At 45.1% G+C, this 19,820-nt stretch overlaps 1 protein-coding gene across 1 annotated transcript in view; it reads right to left on the reverse strand.

Annotated features, from left to right (window-relative positions):
* Positions 1-19,820, reverse strand: part of cmya5 (cardiomyopathy associated 5) — a 99,666-nt gene that overhangs the window by 37,981 nt on the left and 41,865 nt on the right. The window contains exons 6-12 of the mRNA XM_082969336.1: positions 17,125-17,246; positions 16,912-17,046; positions 14,895-15,041; positions 14,646-14,793; positions 6,496-6,629; positions 6,298-6,415; positions 5,964-6,140 (exon numbers count right to left, since the gene is read on the reverse strand). Of these exons, the coding sequence (XP_082825462.1) occupies positions 5,964-6,140; positions 6,298-6,415; positions 6,496-6,629; positions 14,646-14,793; positions 14,895-15,041; positions 16,912-17,046; positions 17,125-17,246 (981 nt within the window). The remainder of the gene's footprint in view (positions 1-5,963; positions 6,141-6,297; positions 6,416-6,495; positions 6,630-14,645; positions 14,794-14,894; positions 15,042-16,911; positions 17,047-17,124; positions 17,247-19,820) is intronic.

Here is a 19,820-nt window from a genome sequence, read left to right on the forward strand (position 1 = left end):
TTTCACATTCTTAAAATAAAGTGGTGATCCTAACTGACCTAAGACAGGGAATTTTTACTAGGATTAAATGTCAGGAATTGTGAAAAACTGAGTTTAAATGCATTTGGCTAAGGTGTATGTAAACTTCAGACTTCAACTGTATACTGTTTTTGCATTAGAACTACACACCCAATTCAAATCATCAACACTTGATAAGTTGATCATTTGAAATCGGCTGTGTAGTGCTAGGGCAAAAACTTAAATGCACCCGTTTGGATCCCCACGACCAGGATTAAGAAAATATGTTCCATCTAGACTAATCACATTCCCCAACTCACTTCTCCCTGGCTACTGTATGTAGACATGATCCAACTCTGTGATCACATTGACTATAAGTCAGTTAATGTTTGTGTATCTATCTGTTTTCTTTTCAGACCACAAGCATGCCTGTTAAAAACTTTCAGTGTTGTAATTCTGACACTATTAATGTTTTTCAGGTGATGGCGGTTTATCATAGAGATGGGCAACTCTGGTCCTCGGAATGCAATTTGTTTAATCAGGTGTGTTAGCTGGGGCAGGGGAAGTGTGACACCAATCAGGCCCCAGATGGCTGAAGTAACATGATGAGAATGACCAGATCGAGATGGAATCAACACTCCAGAATTATGTGATACAGGGCTCTTCTGGAGAGTTACCATCTTGTAGGTTCTCTCCAACCCTAATCTATACTGAACTAAAATAAACACAACGCAATTTCAAAGATTTTACTGAGTTACAGTGACATGTCTGGTGAGTATGCAGGCCATGAAAGAACTGGTTGGATATACTGCCAAAGTCTCGAATACGACGTTGGAGGCGGCTTATGGTAAAGAAATTAATTTTCAATTATCTGGCAACAGCTCTGTTGGACATTCAGCATGCCAATTGCACACTCCCTTAAAACAGCTGTGGCATTGTGTTGTGTGACAAAACTGCACATTTTAGAGTGGCCTTTTGTCCCGAACACAAGGTGCACATTTGTAATGATCATGCTGTTTAATCAGCTTCTTGATATGCCACACCTGCCAGGTTGATGGATTATCTTGGTAAAGGAGAAATGTTCACTAACAGGGATGTAAACAAATTTGTGGTCAAAATTTGAGTGAAGTACGATTTGAGCGTATGGAAAATTTCTGGGATCTTTTATTTCAGCTCATGAAACATGGGACCAGCACTTTACATGTTGCGTTTATATTTTTGTTAAGTATAGTTCATCTGATTCTAATAACCATCTGGTTGATAAGCTACAGGAGGGTACTCTCCAGTAGATCTGAACCGCCATCTTGTCCCCCCAACCTTGTCACCTCGCCAAATCAAATTAAAGTTTTTACTTGTCACATACACATGTTTTAGCAGATGTTATTGTGGGTGTAGCAAAATGCTTGTGCTTCTAGCTCCGACAGTGCAGTAATATCTAACAAGTTCACAACATGTACCCAATACACACAAATCTAAGTAAGGAAAGGAATTAAGAATATATACATACACCACCGTTCAACAGTTTGGGGTCACTTAGAAATGTCCTTGTGTTAAAGCAAATTTTTTGTCCATTAAAATAACATCAAATTGATAAAAAATACAGTGTAGACATTGTTAAATGTTGTAAATGACTATTGTAACTGGAAACGGCTGATTTTTAATGGAGTATCTACATAGTCGTACAGAGGCCCATTATCAGCAAACATCACTCCTGAGTTCCAATGGCACGTTGTGTTAGCGAATCCAAGTTTATCATTTTAAAAGGCTAACTGATCATTAGAATACCCTTTTGCAATTGTTAGCACAGCTGAAAACTGTTGTTCTGATTAAAGAAGCAAAAAAACTGGCATTCTTTAGACTAGTTGAGTATCTGGAGCATCAGCATTTGTGGGTTTGATTACAGGCTCAAAATGGCCAGAAACAAATAACTTTCTTCTGAAACTTAGTCTATTCTTGTTCTGAGAAATGAAGGCTATTCCATGCGAGAAATTGCCAAGAAACTGAAGATCTCGTACACCACTGTGTACTACTCCCTTCATAGAACAGCGCAAACTGGCTCTAACCAGAATATAAAGTGGAGTGGGAGGTTCCGGTGCACAACTGAGCAAGAGGACAAATACATTAGAGTGTCTAGTTTGAGAAACAGACATGTAACAAGTCCTCAAATGGCAGCTTCGTTAAATAAACTCAGCAAAAAAGAAGTGTCCTCTCACTGTCAACTGCGTTTATTTTCAGCAAACTTAACATGTGTAAATATTTGTATGACCATAACAAGGTTTCAACAACTGAGACAAACTGAACAAGTTCCACAGACATGTAGAACGACGGACCCTCCACCTCCAAATCGATCCCGCTCCAGAGTACAGGCCTTGGTGTAACGCTCAGTTCTCCGACGATAAACGCGAATTCAACCATCACCTCCGGTGAGACAAAACCGCGACTCGTCAGTGAAGAGCACTTTTTGCCAGTCCTGTCTGGTCCAGCGACGGTGGGTGTGTGCCCATAGGCAACGTTGTTGCCGGTGATGTCTGGTGAGAACCTGCCTTACAACAGGCCTACAAGCCCTCAGTCCAGCCTCTCTCAGCCTATTGCGGACAGTCTGAGCACTGATGGAGGGATTGTGCGTTCCTGGTATAACTGGGGCAGTTGTTTCCATCCTGTACCTGTCCCGCAGGTGTGATGTTTGGATGTACCGATCCTGTGCAGGTGTTGTTACACGTGGTCTGCCACTGCGAGGACAATCAGCTGTCCAGCCTGTCTCCCTGTAGCGCTGTCTTAGGCGTCTCACAGTACAGACATTGCAATTTATTGCCCTGGCCACATCTGCAGTTGTTTTCCTTTTATAGTCCGTGATTGTCTATAGACCCTGACACATACGTCTCGTGTCCAAGCCATTGAATTGCGACTTCACCTTGTCTCTATACTGATGTTTTGCCTGTTTGATTGCATTGCGGAGTGAATAACTGTTTGTATTCTGCCATATTCTCAGTCACCTTGCCATGGTTAAATGTGGTGGTTTGCATTTTCAGTTTTGCGCAAATGCTGCCATCTGTCCATGGTTTCTGGTTAGGGTGGGTTTTAATAGTCAGAGGGTACCACATCTCCTATACACTTCCTGATTAAACTCAGTCACTGTTTCAGTGTATTCATTTAAATAATTTTTGCAAGCTACCTAGAACATATCCCACTCCACGTGATCAAAACGTGGTCAGATTTGTCGAAAGGAGGGCAGAGGCAATGGCAAAAATGAACAGAAGCCTAGCTCCCAATACTGAGCTCTCTCTCCAATTGAACTTTTGTGTGTGTTTTAGTAATTTTGATTAGCAGATGGTGCCATGTGACTTCTGTTAAGGATGCTCTCATAAAAAAAAGTGTTAAATCACGTTTAACTACGTCAACATTTGTAATTGGCTGATACAGACTTTGTTACGTCCAGCTGGTGTTGTTAGCATAGGGCTAAGTATGTCAGGTTATGTGATGGGAAAAGCTAACAAATAGCGTTCTATCACATGGAACTACATAGTTGGTCAGTGACAAAAACTCTAAATGTAATCCATTTTAAAATCAGGCTGAACACTTTCTGAAGGCACTGTATGCCATTGCCCCAACTGTAGACCAGGCCTTGATGGAGCTACAACCTGACTTTGTTGTCTACAAAAACGTGTACTTAATGTGGACAAGACTAAATATATGTTGTTCTCTAATTCTCAACAATAGATCTGATGAACTACACATTTATACATTGGGTTTCTGCATATAAATACCTAGGCATTTGGATTGAGAAGGATATAACAAAAAAATATATACTGATGAATAAAGAAATCAAACATTTACTACAAAATGTAAATAGGATAATTTTGTGCCGAAGTATGTCACAACGTAAATGAAAGTTGAGTTTATTTCAATGGGAAAATGTTTGTTTTTTAATTAAGTAGAACGCACTCTTTATGACAGAATGTTAAATTTAGGTGAAATCAAACATTTTTTTGACCAAGTTACTCTTCTCAAAAGGCACCGAATTGGTGAAACAACCCTTGATGTATTTTGGACATAGTTTTTTTTAAAGACATACTTTAAAAGACATGCTCTAGAACTTTGGCGACTACTAAATATTTTTTAAACCTCCCGCTTTGGGCTGGATATGTCAAAGTGTAGTTCATACATGCATAATCTATGAGCAGAATTACTGTTTTACCTCAATTAGCCAAGAAATCCCTTTTCTCTGAAAGCTGTGCTCCACCATTGTCCCTACATTTTCCCCCACGTAGCGTTTTCCCACTAGCAATTCAAGTTCTACCAACGAGCTTCAGCCCCTTGCCATTTGAGTGACATCTAGCAAGAGGCACATCATGCACACATAGCAGAGTAAAAGAGAGCAATGACGTGGTGCACATATGTCACATAGTATGCAATTTACGGGGACCACTTTTGGCTCGTGAGCACTACATTCAGAACTACTTGCTAATAAGTAAACAAAAGTACCGGAGAATCTCTTTAAACATTTTCTTCTCTAGAACAGCTGGACCGATCGGCACCAAATTTAGTAAGGAGCATCTCAAACATAAAAGGCTGTAACGTAACAAAATGTGGAAAATGTCAAGGGGTCTGAATACTTTCTGAATGCACTGTACCTTTATTTAAACAGGGAGTCACCATTGAGACCAGGGTCTATTTCACAAGGGAGCCCTGCATATACAATTCATAATACAAAATAAATAAAAAATCAGATACAAATTTACAGAATACAAATATTCAAGAAATACAGTGCGAAGGTCCCCAATCAATATTTGAAATTGTCCAAGCAGCACAAAAACATCCAATTGCAATGTATTTGTAGTTGGTTCCAGCAATGAGGTGCATTAAAACTAAGAGCGGATTTATCTAGTTGAAGCGCTTGAATGTTTTAATTCCTGTCCAATAGTGCCACCATGTGGTCAAACACGACTTTACAAGTTTGCTGGACTGACATCCATTTGAGTCAAACAGTTTGAGATATACAGTGAGCACCATAATTCATTGGACAGTGACCACTTGTTATTTTGGTTCTGTACTTTAGCACTTTGAGTTTGAAAGGATACAATGACGGTGAAGTGCAGACTGTCAGCTTTAATTTGAGGGTATTTTCATACATATCGGATGAACCGTTTAGAAATGACAGCACCTTTTGTACATGGTCTCCCCATTTTAAGGTACTACAAGTATTTGTTGAACTGGCTTCACAGATGTGTCGTTAGGCAGGAGTGTTCATTTGTGTCGTTAGTGAATGCAGTAGAGCTGTTGATGAATAGTATTGATTCTAGACTTTGCTATTGCCTTTGGAGGTTGTTGTTGGGGTGTGACAACATGAGGAAGACAGCAGTGTCGATTCAAATGAAGCTGGCAGTCATAAGGCTCAGAAATGAAAATCAATCAATCAGGAACATTGCAAAAACCCTGGGCATGCCTAGGTCAAAAATTTGGTTCATCATTAACAAGAAAAAAAACTACCGGTGAACTCAATTATGTCAAAAGATCCGGTAGACATACTACCTCAATCAGCCTGACTAACCGGTGTCTGTATGTAGCCTCGCTACTTTTACAGCCTCGCTACTGTATATAGCCTGTCTTTTACTGTCGTTTTATTTCTTTACCTACCTATTGTTAACCTAATACCTTATTTGCACTATTGGTTAGAGCTGGTAAGTAAGCTATTCACTGTTGTATTCAGCGCACGTGACAAATAAACTTTGATTTGATATTGCTTGAGAGGGTGTAGCCCTGGCCCCTTTACCGTCTTGCAAAGTGTTAACCTTGTAGGTCTTACCATCTCACAGGAATTTGCATTTGACTTTGCCCTTACGGAAGAAGAATTAATGCCAATAAAGAGAATAGGGTTTCTCGCAGCTTCGCTGCTTGAACCCCTAATAGAAAAGGCTGTTGGGAAAGAGGATAGATAAGAGATTGGATATAAATAAAGGAATAGATACCTGTAGGGTGTAGGGACACAATGCAGACACCAGGATGTGCTGTTCTCCCCCAGTAGGCTGTCCCGATTGGCTGTCTCATATGCCACTCCCACCCGGTATGCAGGACTTCTGGTCACATTGGTCTCCCAGTAGTGATGCCCCCTCATGGGTAACAACTCACCCAGGACAGATGGACATCTAGGGGTAAAACACACACACCACACTTAGCATCTCATTTATCCAGAGACCTGGCAAAATGTCAGCCAAGTAAAAGCATCACATTTGCATCAAACATTATATTACAGAGCAGCACACACATCACAGACAGAAGATACCTGAGCAAGACAAAACTCACTCGTTAACCACATCCCCTCTCTCTGTGTATGTGTCCTGGGGGTAGTACAGGGTGGTCTGGTCCTCAGACAGTTTCAGGACAGGGTGAGCCGAAGCCTTCAACAGGTGGAACCTAGTTCCTGGATACAGTGTACAGAGGTCAGTATGTGTGGCTGTGTGTGTGCATGTTTGTGTATGTGCGCGCGGTTCTCGCCCTCACCCCTGGTAGATATGAGAGCAGCCTCGCTCTGTTCGCTGGCTCCAGCCTTGTTGACAGCTTTGATGTAGAACAGGTAGTTCTCATTGGGATGCAGTAGTACCCTCTGTTGTCTGCCCTGGATACCTGAGATAGACCTACACACATCCATGCACCCACCACACACACACACGAGGGATAATCATTGCTTGACATCTTTGAATGACGACATGATAGCAGTTTGTAAATGGAAACGACGGTTACGTATGCAACCACATTAATGTGAGCTATATGGATCACTCCAATATATTGGTATCACTGCGCGGCGGAAGGATACATCCGAGGTGAGGATTTACAGATTTACTCCCGTGTACACCTGTGTCACGGCTGGGGTCGGCCCCAATATACAGACCCATGGCCGCGACACGTTCTCTACATCATTTTTGAGGCGCCTCTAGCTCCATAGAGGTTTGGAGTGATCCATATAGCAAAAATAACCGTGGTTACATAACTAACCTTCGTTATGTATCACTATATTGGATCACTCTAATATATATTGGTATACCCGTACCAGATTAGTCGGTGCTAGAGGGACCTGGCCAGCCAGCGGCGAAGCCCCAGCGCGGGATCGAGACGCAGGGGCCATTAATGTGGAAGGGGAGGCAACGCCCAGGACCACTGAACCAACTGCAGAGGGAGGTGCCACATTTACCCGATAGTACCTAGCAAAGGTGCAAGAGGAAGCCCAGCTGGCCGCAGCACAGATATTAGCGAGGGGCACTCCTCTCAGAGCCCAAGACGCAGCCACACCTCGTGCTGAATGTGCCACCACAGATCCCAGCACTGGCCTGCCAGCCAGACAGCCAGGCGGTATGCTGTCGTAATCGTGTACACGATCCAGTGAGACAAAGAGCTGGTCTGTTGTTCTCACTGACCTCGTCCGCTCCACATTAGGCAGCCAGTGCCCTCACAGGGCACAGCATGCCGGAGGGAGGCCCAGACTCCCCCGCCACTGCCGAGGGGAGGTCATAAGCAGACAGGATAAAAAGGGATGTTCACATGTCTGTCTGACAGAACCTTTGGGAAGAATGAAGGGTTGGGGCAGAGAGATACACTCCTCCCCCCAGGGTCCATCCAGTAGCACTCAGAACTCACCAAAAGAGCATGGAGCTCACCCACCCTCTTCATGGAAGTAATCGCTACCAAGAAAACCACCTTCATAGAGAGGTGTTTCAGGGAGGCAGACTTCAATGGTTCGAAAGGCGGCTTTGCCAAAGCTGCCAAGACCACACAAGATCCCAGCTCGCCATTGAGCGGGTCATAACTGGACGCAGGCAACGAACCCCCTTCATAAACCTGGAGACCAAGGGATGGCGCCCCACTGGCCTGTCCATCCACTCCGCATGGCAGGAAAACATAGCGGCCAAATACCCTCATCCAAGCGAGACTGCAGGTATTGGAGGACATACTGCACCCCGCATGACTCAGGCACAATCTCAATACCAGTGCACCAAGAGCAGAACAATCGCCAGCGCAACTGGTATGCCGCGGTTGTAACCAGCGCCCTTGCGCTCTGCATGGTGTTCATTAACCTGTTAGGGCTAGGGGGCAGCATTGACACGGCTGGATAAAAAACATACCCGATTTAATCTGGTTACCACTCCTACTCAGTAACTAGAATATGCATATACTTATTACATATGGATAGAAAACACCCTAAATTTTCTAAAACTGTTTGAATGGTGTCTGTGAGTATAACAGAACTCAAATGGCAGGTCAAAACCTGAGAGATTCCTTTACAGGAAGTGGCCTGTCTGACCATTTCTGGAACTTCTTTGCCATCTCTATCATTTACTAAGGATCTCTGCTCTAACGTGACACTTCCCACGTCGTCCATAGGCTCTCATAGCCCGGGAAAAAAGAGAATGTCGTCATTCCAGCCCCAGGCTGAAACACATTATCGCCTTTCTCAAGTGGCCCATCAAGAGACACTAGCTTATGCGCGTGACCCCGACCGCCCCCGCCTTTGGGATTTTTTCCTCTGTTTGCCGAAAAGGAGATTCCCTGTCGGAATTTTATCGCTTTTCTACGAGAAAAATGACGTAAAAATTGATTTTAAACAGCGGTTGACATGCTTCGACGTACGGCAATGGAATACTTTGAATTTTATTGTCAGGAATTGCGCCAAGCGCGCGACACTTCTTTACTATTTCGGATAGTGTCTGGAACGCACGAACAAAACGCTGCTATTCGGATATAACGATGGATTATTTTGGACCAAACCAACATTTGTTATTGAAGTAGACGTCCTGGGTGTGCATTCTGACGAAGACAACAAAAGGTAATGACATTTTTATAATAGTAAATATGATTATGGTGAGTGCTAAACTTGCCGGGTGTCTAAATAGCGAGCCCGTGATGCCTGGGCTATGTACTTAGAATATTGCAAAATGTGCTTTCACCAAAAAGCTATTTTAAAATCGGACATATCGAGTGCATAGAGGAGGTCTGTATCTATAATTCTTAAAATAATTGTTATGCTTTTTGTGAACGTTTATCGTGAGTAATTTAGTAAAATGTTAGCGAATTCCCCGTAAGTTTGCGGGGGGTATGCTAGTTCTGAACGTCACATGCTAATGTAAAAAGCTGGTTTTTGATATAAATATGAACTTGATTGAACAAAACATGCATGTATTGTATAACATAATGTCCTAGGGTTGTCATCTGATGAAGATCATCAAAGGTGAGTGCTGCATTTAGCTGTCTTCTGGGTTTTGGTGACATTATATGCTGGCTTGAAAAATGGGTGTCTGATTATTTCTGGCTTGGTACTCTGCTGACATAATCTAATGTTTTGCTTTCGTTGTAAAGCCTTTTTGAAATCGGACAGTGTGGTTAGATTAACGAGAGTCTTATCTTTAAATGGCTGTAAAATAGTCATATGTTTGAGAAATTGAAGTAATAGGATTTTGAAGATTTTGAAAATCGCGCCACAGGCTGGCAGTGGATGTTACGTAGGTGGGACGAATTCGTCCCGCCGGTCCCATAGAGGTTAAACCCTCCTGTAGTCTTAACATGGACCATTGGTGCCATTCAGTGGCCAAGCCCACAGACTGATGCGGTGCGGCCTCGGATGCCACAGAGTTCCCCCGACCTGAGACAGCAGGTCTGGTCTCAGGGGAAGTTGCCAAGGTGTCCCAGACAACAGGAGAAGGCTGAACCAGGGTCGTCTGGGCCAGTATGGGGCCACCAGAAGCAGACGATGCTCTGCTATCCTGGTCCTGTCCAGCACAGCCTGGATTCAGGGGAAAAGGGGGTAATGCCCAATCGTGAGCCTGAGTATCCAAGCCCAGAGGCCCTGGTGGCTCTGACATGGAGTACCACAGGGGGCAGTGCGCATTGTCCAGGAAGGCAAACAGGTTCACCTGCACCCTACCGAACTTGTCCCACAGGTGCTGCACCACCTGGGGATGTAGGCTCCAGTCCCAAGGTGGAAGGCCCTCCTTCGAGAACATATCCACTGCCACATTTAGGATGCCAGGTACATGCGCTGCGCGTAGAGATGCTAGATGTCCCTGAGCCCAGAGAAGGAGGTCCTGTGCCATAATATGGAGGCACTGGGACCTAAGTCCACTCTGATGGTTGATGTAAGCCACCACTGTGGTGTTGTCGATTCTCACCAGGACATGTCTTCCCTTCAGATGTGAAGGAAAGACTACAGGGCCAGCAGTACAGCTCGGAGCTGTAGTGTATTGATGTGCCTGCCAGTCTAAGGGGGTAGCCAACAGCCGCTGGGCGACCTGGCCTTGGTCGGGTCCCAGGGGAATCAACAACAAGGCTGCCGTCAGCAAGCATTGGCAGGTTAGGGCAGATACCAATCACCCCTGCCGAAAGTGGTCGAAGCAAAATAAGATCGCCTGAACCCTTCTGGTGGTAGGCATGCTCTCATGAGAACTGAGTCCAGTTCCATGACAATGAAGGCCACCCTCTGGGTGGGCATCAGATGATTCTTCTTGTCATGCATAATAATGCAAAGCCCACCAATGTGGGTCAGGAGCATGCCTCTGACAGGTCCTGGTTGGGGCACAAATCAATCAAACCAATCGTCCAGGTAATTGAGGATCAACAATCCTCGGGACGTGAGAGGTGTCAGGATAGCGTCCATGCACTTTGCGAAAGTGCGGGGTGCCAAGGAGAGGCCAAAGGGAAGAACCATGAATTCGTAAGCGAATCAGAGGTACTGCCAATGACCTGGGTGAACAGGAACATGGAAGTACGCATCCATCAGGTCCAGCATCACAAACCACTGGTTCCTGGACACGGCCTGCAACACGTGGGCTGGGGACAACATGTGGAACCTCAGTACCTTCAAGTACCCATTGAGGTTGCGGAGATCCAGAAATCGGTCAAAACCCTCTGTCTCTTTTTGTGACCACAAAATAAGTGGAGTAGAACCCACCTAGCGGTTCTCAATCCTGCGGATGATACCCTTGTCAGGAGTGTGGAAATCTATAGCCGCAGGGTTTTCTTCAGGGCGGCCACCGTGGTCCCTGAAAGACAGAGAACGGCACCAGAATTGGAGTCGGTACCTCTCGAGCACTGAAGACAACACCCATGGGGACTCCACACACACCTCCCACTTTGCACTTTGAGACCGGGAGAAGCGGCCGAGGCCGGGGAAGGGCGTGTCAGGGGACCTGCCGGGGCCTGCCTCTCCTCTGGCGCCCCAAGCGCATGGGTCCCCCAGGCACGTCCCTATGGCGGTGACGGTTGACACCATCACAAAGGGAAGCTCAGCCAAGCCAACAAGGCCACGGAACTGTTTGGCCATAATGGCCATCGTTATGTTAGGAGGAAAAAGGGGGAGGCTTGCAAACTGAAGAACACCATCCCAACCGTGAAGCACTGGGGTGGAAGCATCATGTTGTGGGGGTGCTTTGCTGCAGGAGGGACTGCTGCACTTCACAAAATAGATGGCATCATGAGGAAAGAAAATTATGTGGATATATTGAAGCAACATCTCAAGACATCAGTCAGGAAGTTAAAGCTTGGTCGCAAATGGATCTTCCACATGGACAATGACACAAAGCATACTTCCAAAGTTGTGGCAAAATGGCTTAAGGACAACAAAGTCAAGGTATTGGAGTGGCCATCACAAAGCCCTGACCTCAATCCTAAGGAAAATATGTGGGCAAAACTGAAAAGCGTGTGCGAGCAAGGAGGCCTCCAAACCTGACTCAGTTACACCAGCTCTGTCAGGAGGAATGGGCTAAAATTCACCCAACTTATTGTGGGAAGCTTGTGCAAGGCTACCCGAAACGTTTGACCCAAGTTAAACAATTTAAAGGCAATGCTACCAAATACTAATTGAGTGTATGTAAACTTCTGACCCACTAGGAATGTGATGAAAGAAATAAAAGCTGAAATCAAATCATTCTCTCTACTATTATTCTGACATTTCACATTCTTATAATAAAGTGGTGATCCTAACTGACCTAAGACAGGGAATCTTTATTAGGATTAAATGTCAGGAATTGTGAAAAAACTAAGTTAAAATGTATTTGGGTAAGGTGTATGTAAACTTTCGACTTCAACTGTATATGTGGCTCTCAAGTCCACATCAAAGACTCTGGGGGGGTCCCGCCTTCAGTCATGATGGGGACAGATGGAGAGTCCTCACTGTCCACCAGTTGATGTCCAGTGCAGTGGCTACCCAAGTGAGTAGGCCGCTCATAGCTTCTTGAGCCGCTCGGGGCAATGAAGCCCCGCAAGCGGCTTCAGATGGCCCATCAGCCTGGTAGCTCCGCTCACATGGTGAACAGTTCCAGCATCGTCTCCCAGGAACAGCCTATCTTTGGCCAACAGGGAACAGCTGTCGTTGCCATCGAAGCTATCAACCTCCTGATGCAGGGCATGCGCCCTCCGTTGAAGGTGGTCTCAGCGGTTTGTACAGGACTTGCAGCAGATGGGCTCTGCTTGCGGTGGCTCTGGCCACGCTTCCTTGGAAGGGTACTGGGCCCAGTAGAGGTATTAACAGCTCGCTGCCGCACCACTCCTGAGGGAGGGAGCTCGTCCCCAGCCTGGCCTACCCACTTGCGCATGGCCTCCAATCGCGCCAGGTGCAGGCGTTCTAAGAACACCACACAAAACAGGCATCCAGTATGGTTCAAACCCAGGCAGTTCATACACGAGGTATGCGGATCCCCAGGGGGATGCCACCATCACCCCTGTCACAAAGGGAAGCCATAAGCTCAGCCAAGCCAACTAGGCCATCGAGCAGGGGTCTGACGCCCTGGGAGAGCTATGTCGTGACCCGCTTGGAGGAATAGGAACCCGGTGAGGGATAAATTACCCAGTACCTCTCCTAACAGGCAGAAAAAAACAGAAAAAAAACCAGCAAGCAGGTAATGGATAAGATGTATGTGTGTTTTTGTTTCATGCCAACTGCGATTTTACCTAGAAGGATTCAAAACAGAACCATATGATGGAGTAAACTCTGGAGTTCCTTAACAAAGTTAATGTCTCAATGTAGTGGCAGCCCACCACCATACTCTTACATTCTGCAGGAGAAAGAACAAGAAAACCCTGTAGGGGAATTAGCAGAGAACCCGTTTAGGGTAATTAGCAGAGGACAGCATGTTAAAAGCAATTCACAACACACACAAAACAAGCCAGTCGGCAAGTTGTGTAAGGTAAATAGAGTTTGTGGCAGCAAGAGCCATCAATATATTAATGGATGCACACAGAGTCATAGTGTAACAGGCTGACTACACCGCTCACGTCGTATGCGCGAGCGTTGCAAAATAAATGTAGACATACATGTTATTCAATTATTGCACGCACACTGCTCGCGGGCGCCAACGAGTGTCTGCTTTGCCAAGGGCTAAAATAGAAGTCAGTTCTATTTGTGACCAGATCACACCGCAAGTCCTGCCTTTCCCATCTCCTCATTGGTTTGTAGAAGCAGGTACACACGTGCCATCTCCTCATTGGTTATACCCACGTGGGTGACTGAACGAGGTCAGTGGCAGTAATGCACCTAATTTATGAAAGTTGCCAATCACAATATAAAGTCAAAAGAAAAAGCTTGGAAGGAGGAGAGATGACTAGAAGCGATTCGGTTGACCGTTTTGTGTGGATTAATTGTCAGAGATGAGCACATTGTGCATTTCAGGTAAAATAACAACTCAATGTTTATATCCCAGGACAAATTAGCTAGCAAGTGCAAGCTAGCTAGCTAAATTGCCATACATGTTTAATGATTTTCGACCTGTCTTCAAGTTAATGTAATTGGTTCAGAGTTGGTTTTGATATTTTAACCTGATCGGGTTTGGTGTGGGGGGACAAAATACATTTATGCACGGTGGCGCGGTTTAGGTTCCGTGTAACGCTAACGACACACAAGCACGACAAACCACGGGGGGAGGATACAGATCAACCGCGCGCAGTGAGTGGCGCACTCAAGAGGAGGGGCTGGCCATGTGGCCAGCTGCTACATGGTGCAAACAACCAGTGAGTATACGTCCACGCAAGATATTACACTTACCAAGGGAACTTCAGAAAGTTCGTACCTCGGCCATCCGCCGAGAAAATGAAAGAGAACGTGTCGCGGTCATGGGGTCTATATATAGGGGCGGACCCCAGCCGTGATACAAGGTGTACACGGGAGTAAATCCTCACCTCGGATGTATCCCTCCTCTGCGGAGTGATACAAATATATTGGAGTGATCCCATATAGTGAAACATAACTGTCATTTAAAGAAGAGCTGTCGCAAAAAAAACCATGTTACTCACCCTAGCAGAGCTGGTTAGACTGTTTTCATTGTTATCAAGAAGGTTAGTAACTGTAACTCTAATAGCAAGAATTTACACCCAGCAATTATTACTGAAACCTGTCATAACAACAAGGTGTAGGTCGTTCGTAAACGTATAAATTATTCTGCACTCTGGGACTCTCAAACCAGAGTGTTCTATTATCGGATTAGGTTGCCAAAGTGAATTTACTCTTGGTAACTTGGAAACACCCACATCAAACCACGCCTCCAAGACACAAATCTCGTTTTCAGTGGCATTTTTGTGTGTATGCTTGAAGTGATGGAGGATATTAGAGTAGTACATAGTGTGTGTGTCTGGGGGGGTTGCATGCCATGTGTGTGTGCCTGTGTGAGACCCACCTAAGCCCTTCTCCCTCAAGGGCGTACTGTCTGCAGTACTCCAGGGTGTAACTCTGCGTGGGTGTTTGGTTGTCCACATTCCAACGCAACGTGGCCGAGTCCCACAGTATCGTACACCGCCCCGTATCAATCACTGGCACCGATGGGGCTGTCAACCAATTAATCAATAAATCACAGGAGAACCATGCATTGGTCCATATGACCACAGTATGACATCAGAAGACATTTCTGCTTTACCGACTGACTCACCAGTTCTGAAGGGTAGTCTCTCACTGGGCAGGGAGCAGCCGGTATAGTTGACAGCCATCACCCACACCTTATAAACCTTGTCAGGCTCCAGCTCCTCTAGAACACAGTAACTCTCCTTCACTGTCACGCGGTACTCATCCGACACCGCTGGGCAGAGAACACACACAGAGCTGTTAGGCTGCGTTTAGACAGGCAAATTCTGATGTTTCTGTTCTTTTGACCAATCACATCAGATCTTTTCACATTAGATCTTTTTCAGACCTGATTGGTAAAAAATACACATTTGTGAAATAAACATAAAATAGGGCTGCCTGTCTAAATGCAGCCTGTGTGTAGGCTACCACCTTGTGGGTCCTGCCTAAATGCAGCCTGTGTGTAGGCTACCTCCTTGTGGGTCCTGTCTAAATGCAGCCTGTGTGTGTGTGTGTGTGTGTGTGTGTGTGTGTGTGTGTGTGTGTGTGTGTGTGTGTGTGTGTGTGTGTGTGTGTGTGTGTGTGTGTGTGTGTAGGCCACCTCCTTGTGGGTCCTGTCTAAATGCAGCCTGTGTGTGTGTAGGATACCTCCTTGTAGGTCTTGTCTAAATGCAGACTGTGTGTGTTTAAGCCTTCTCCTTGTGGGTCCTGTCTAATTGCAGCCTCTGTGTGTGTGTGTGTGTGTGTGTGTGTGTGTGTGTGTGTGTGTGTGTGTGTGTGTGTGTGTGTGTGTGTGTGTGTGTGTGTGTGTGTGTGTGTGTGTGTGTATGCTACCTCCTTGTGGCTCCTGTCTAAATGCAGCCTGCGAGTGTGTAGGCTACCTCGTTGTGGGTTATGTCGCTTATGCAGCCTGTTTGTGTGTGTATGCTACCTCATTGTGGGTCCTGACTTTATGCAGCCTGTGTGTGTAGGTTACCTTCTTGTGGGTCCTGTCTAAATACAGCCAGTGTGTGTGTAAGCTATCTCTTTGTGGGTCCTGTCTAAATACAGCCTGTGTGTGTGTCGGCTAACTCCTTGTGGCTCCTGTCTGAATTCAGCCTGTGTGTGTGTGTGTGTGTAGGCTACCTCCTTGTGGGTCCTGTCTAAATGCAAATTGTGTGTGTGTGTAGACTACCTCCTTGTGGCTCCTGTCTGAATTCTGCCTGTGTGTGTGTTTGTGTAGGCTACCTCCTTGTGGGTCCTGTCTAAATACAGCCTGTGTGTGTGTGTAGGCAACCTCCTTGTGGGTCCTTGTCTAAATGTAGCCTGTGTGTGGGCTACCTCCTTGTGGGTTCTGTCTAAATGCAGCCTGTCTGTGTTTGTAGGATATCTCCTTGTGGGTCCAGTTTAAATGCAGCCTGTGTGTGTGTGTAGGCTATCTCCTTGTGGTTCCTGTCTAAATGCTGCCTGTGTGTGTGTGTGTGTGTGTGGGGGGGGGGGCTACCTCCTTGTTGTTCCCGGCTACCTCATTGTGGGTTCTATCTAAATGCAGCCTGTGTGTGTGTGTGTCTAGGCTACCTCCTTGTGGGTCCTGTCTAAATGCAGCCTGTGTGTGTGTGTGTGTGTGTGTGTGTGTGTGTGTGTGTGTGTGTGTGTGTGTGGACTAACTCCTTGTTGGTCCTGTCTAAATGCAGCCTGTGTGTGTGTAGACTACCTCCTTTTGGGTCCTGTCTAAATGCAGCCTATATGTGTAGGCTATCTCCTTGTGGATCCTAGCTACCTCCTTGTGGTTCCTGTCTAAATGCAGCCTGTGTGTTTAGGCTACCTCCTTGTGGGTACTGTCTAAATGCAGCGTGTGTGTGTGTGTGTGTGTGTGTGTGTGTGTGTGTGTGTGTGTGTGTGTGTGTGTGTGTGTGTGTGTGTAGGCTACCTCCTTGTAGCTCCTGTCTAAATGCAACCTGTGTGTGTGTGTAGGCTTCCTCCTTGTTGGTCCTGTCTAAATGCAGCCTGTGTGTGTGTGTGTGTAGGCTTCCTCCTTGTTGGTCCTGTCTAAATGCAGCCTGTGTGTGTGTGTAGGCTACCTCCTTGTGGGTCCTGTCTAAATGCAGCCTGTGTGTGTAGGCTACCTCCTTGTGGGTCTTCCATACAGTAGACCTGGAAGCAGTCTATGATGTCTCCAGGGTTGACCCTCCAGTAAACAGTCACACTGGTGCTGCTGGCTGAAGCACACTCCTGAGGCTGCAGAGACGGCTTCTGAGGAACTGAGACACACAGAGAGAGGGGGCAGATAGAGTTAGAGAGAAAGAGAAAGTGTTTGTTTCTGTTCGAGAGAGACCCACCTGGGATTCCCTTGCGTCGTGTGTGTGTATTGACTGCATTGCCCTTGGCGTAGTCTTCAAACACTAGTAGTCCCCGAGGACCCAGCTCCAGTGACATGGCTGACTGTAGTGCTTCTGTTAACCTTGGAGAGGCAAACAACAATTATGAGAGTGTTTGTGTGTATGTGGCAACGGTCATCGAAACAATTCTAATAAATGCAACAGTTGGACAGTGGTTGAAGATACTCAAAACTTTTAGCATTTTTACATTCCGTTAGATATTGACTGAATTATAGCACATAAAACGTTTTACTGGGACAGAGAGTTTGGTGGGAATATATGTATTCAGTTTGTCAAATGTCACCGTTTTTATTAGAATGCACTCATACAGTATATACATTTTCTTATTGTATCAGGTATTTATTTAATTTGTTGTGTTAAAATAAAGAAAATGTGCCTCATTTGCATAAATTCACTGGGTATACATATATGAATAAATTAACATAATGTGGTGTAACAGGACGGCAACCACTAAACACTTACTCCGTCTACCCTACCTACCTGCACTCACCTGCGCTGTCTAGACTGCCACATGAATTACTGTTGTTGTCACATTCTATTGTAAAATAAAATTATATGTTATTGGTCACATACACGTGGTTAGCAGATGTTAATGTGTTAATGTAAGTGCAGCAAAATGCATGTGCTTCTAGTTCCGACAGTGCAGTAACAAGTGTGTCAATAGCAGGATACCCTCAGACACTGAGAATACCAAACATTAGGAACACCTTCCTAATACAGTGGGGGAAAAAAGTATTCCCACTTAAAGTTCTCCCACTTAAAAAGATGAGAGAGGCCTGTAATTTTCATCATAGGTACACGTCAGCTATGACAGACAAAATCAGAAAAAAAATCCAGAAAATCACATTGTAGGATTTCTAATGAATTTATTTGCAAATTATGGTGGAAAATAAGTATTTGGTCACATACAAACAAGCAAGATTTCTGGCTCTCACAGACCTGTAACTTCTTCTTTAAGAGGCTCCTCTGTCCTCCACTCGTTACCTGTATTAATGGCACCTGTTTGAACTTGTTATCAGTATAAAAGACAACCTGTCCCCAACCTCAAACAGTCACACTCCAAACTCCACTATGGCCAAGACCAAAGAGCTGTCAAAGGACACCAGAAACAAAATTGTAGACCTGCACCAGGCTGGGAAGACTGAATCTGCAATAGGTAAGCAGCTTGGTTTGAAGAAATCACTGTGGGAGCAATTATTAGGAAATGACCACTGATAATCTCCCTCGATCTGGGGCTCCACGCAAGATCTCACCCCGTGGGGTCAAAATTATCACAAGAACGGTGAGCAAAAATCCCAGAACCACACGGGGGGACCTAGTGAATGACCTGCAGAGAGCTGGGACCAAAGTAACAAAGCCTACCATCAGTAACACACTACGCCGCCAGGGACTCAAATCCTGCATTGCCAGACGTGTCCCCCTGCTTAACCTGTTATGGCTAGGGGGCAGTATTTTCACGGCTGGATAAAAAACGTACCCGATTTAATCTGATTATTAGTCCTGCCCAGAAACTAGAATATGCATATAATTATTAGCTTTGGATAGAAAACACTCCAACGTTTCTAAAACTGTTTGAATGGTGTCTGTGAGTATAACAGAACTCATTTGGCAGGCCAAAACGTGAGAAGATTCTGTACAGGAAGTACCCTGTCTGACCATTTCTTGAACTTCTTTGCCATCTCTATCTATTACAAAGGATCTCTGCTCTAACGTGACACTTCCTACGTCTTCCATAGGCTCTCAGAGCCCGGGAAAAACCTGAATGTTGTCATACCAGCCCCAGGCTGAAACACAACACATTATCGCCTTTCTCAAGTGGCCGATCAAGGGACTGTGGGCTTAGGCGCGTGCACTGGCCGCCCCCGTCTTTGTGTTTTTTCCTCTGTTTGCCGAAAAGGAGATTCCCGGTCGGAATATTATCGCTTTTTTACGAGATAAATTGCATAAAAATTGATTTTAAACAGCGGTTGACATGCTTCGAAGTACGGTAATGGAATATTTAGAATTTTTTTGTCACGAGATGCGCCATGCGCACGACCCTGATTTACCATTTCGGATAGTTTCTGGAACGCACGAACAAAACGCCGCTATTCGGATATAACGATGGATTATTTGGGACCAAACCAACATTTGTTATTGAAGTAGCAGTCCTGGGAGTGCATTCTGACGAAGACAACAAAAGGTAATCAAACTTTTGTAATAGTCAATCTGATTTTGGTGAAGGCTAAACTTGCCGGGTGTCTAAATAGCTAGCCCGTGATGGCTGGGCTATGTACTTAGAATATTGCAAAATGTGCTTTCACCAAAAAGCTATTTAAAAATCGGACATATCGAGTGCATAGAGGAGTTCTGTATCTATAATTCTTAAAATAATTGTTATGCTTTTTGTGAACGTTTATCGTGAGTAATTTAGTAAATTGTTAGTAAATTCCCCGGAAGTTTGCGGGGGGTATGCTAGTTCTGAACGTCACATGCTAATGTAAAAAGCTTTTTTTTGATATAAATATGAACTTGATTGAACAAAACATGCATGTATTGTATAACATAATGTCCTAGGTGTGTCATCTGATGAAGATCATCAAAGGTTAGTGCTGCATTTAGCTGTCTTCTGGGTTTTTGTGACATTATATGCTAGC

This window comes from Salmo salar, chromosome 26 (assembly GCF_965601325.2).
Source record: "Salmo salar chromosome 26, fSalSal1, whole genome shotgun sequence".
NCBI classification, from domain to species: Eukaryota; Metazoa; Chordata; class Actinopteri; order Salmoniformes; family Salmonidae; genus Salmo; species Salmo salar.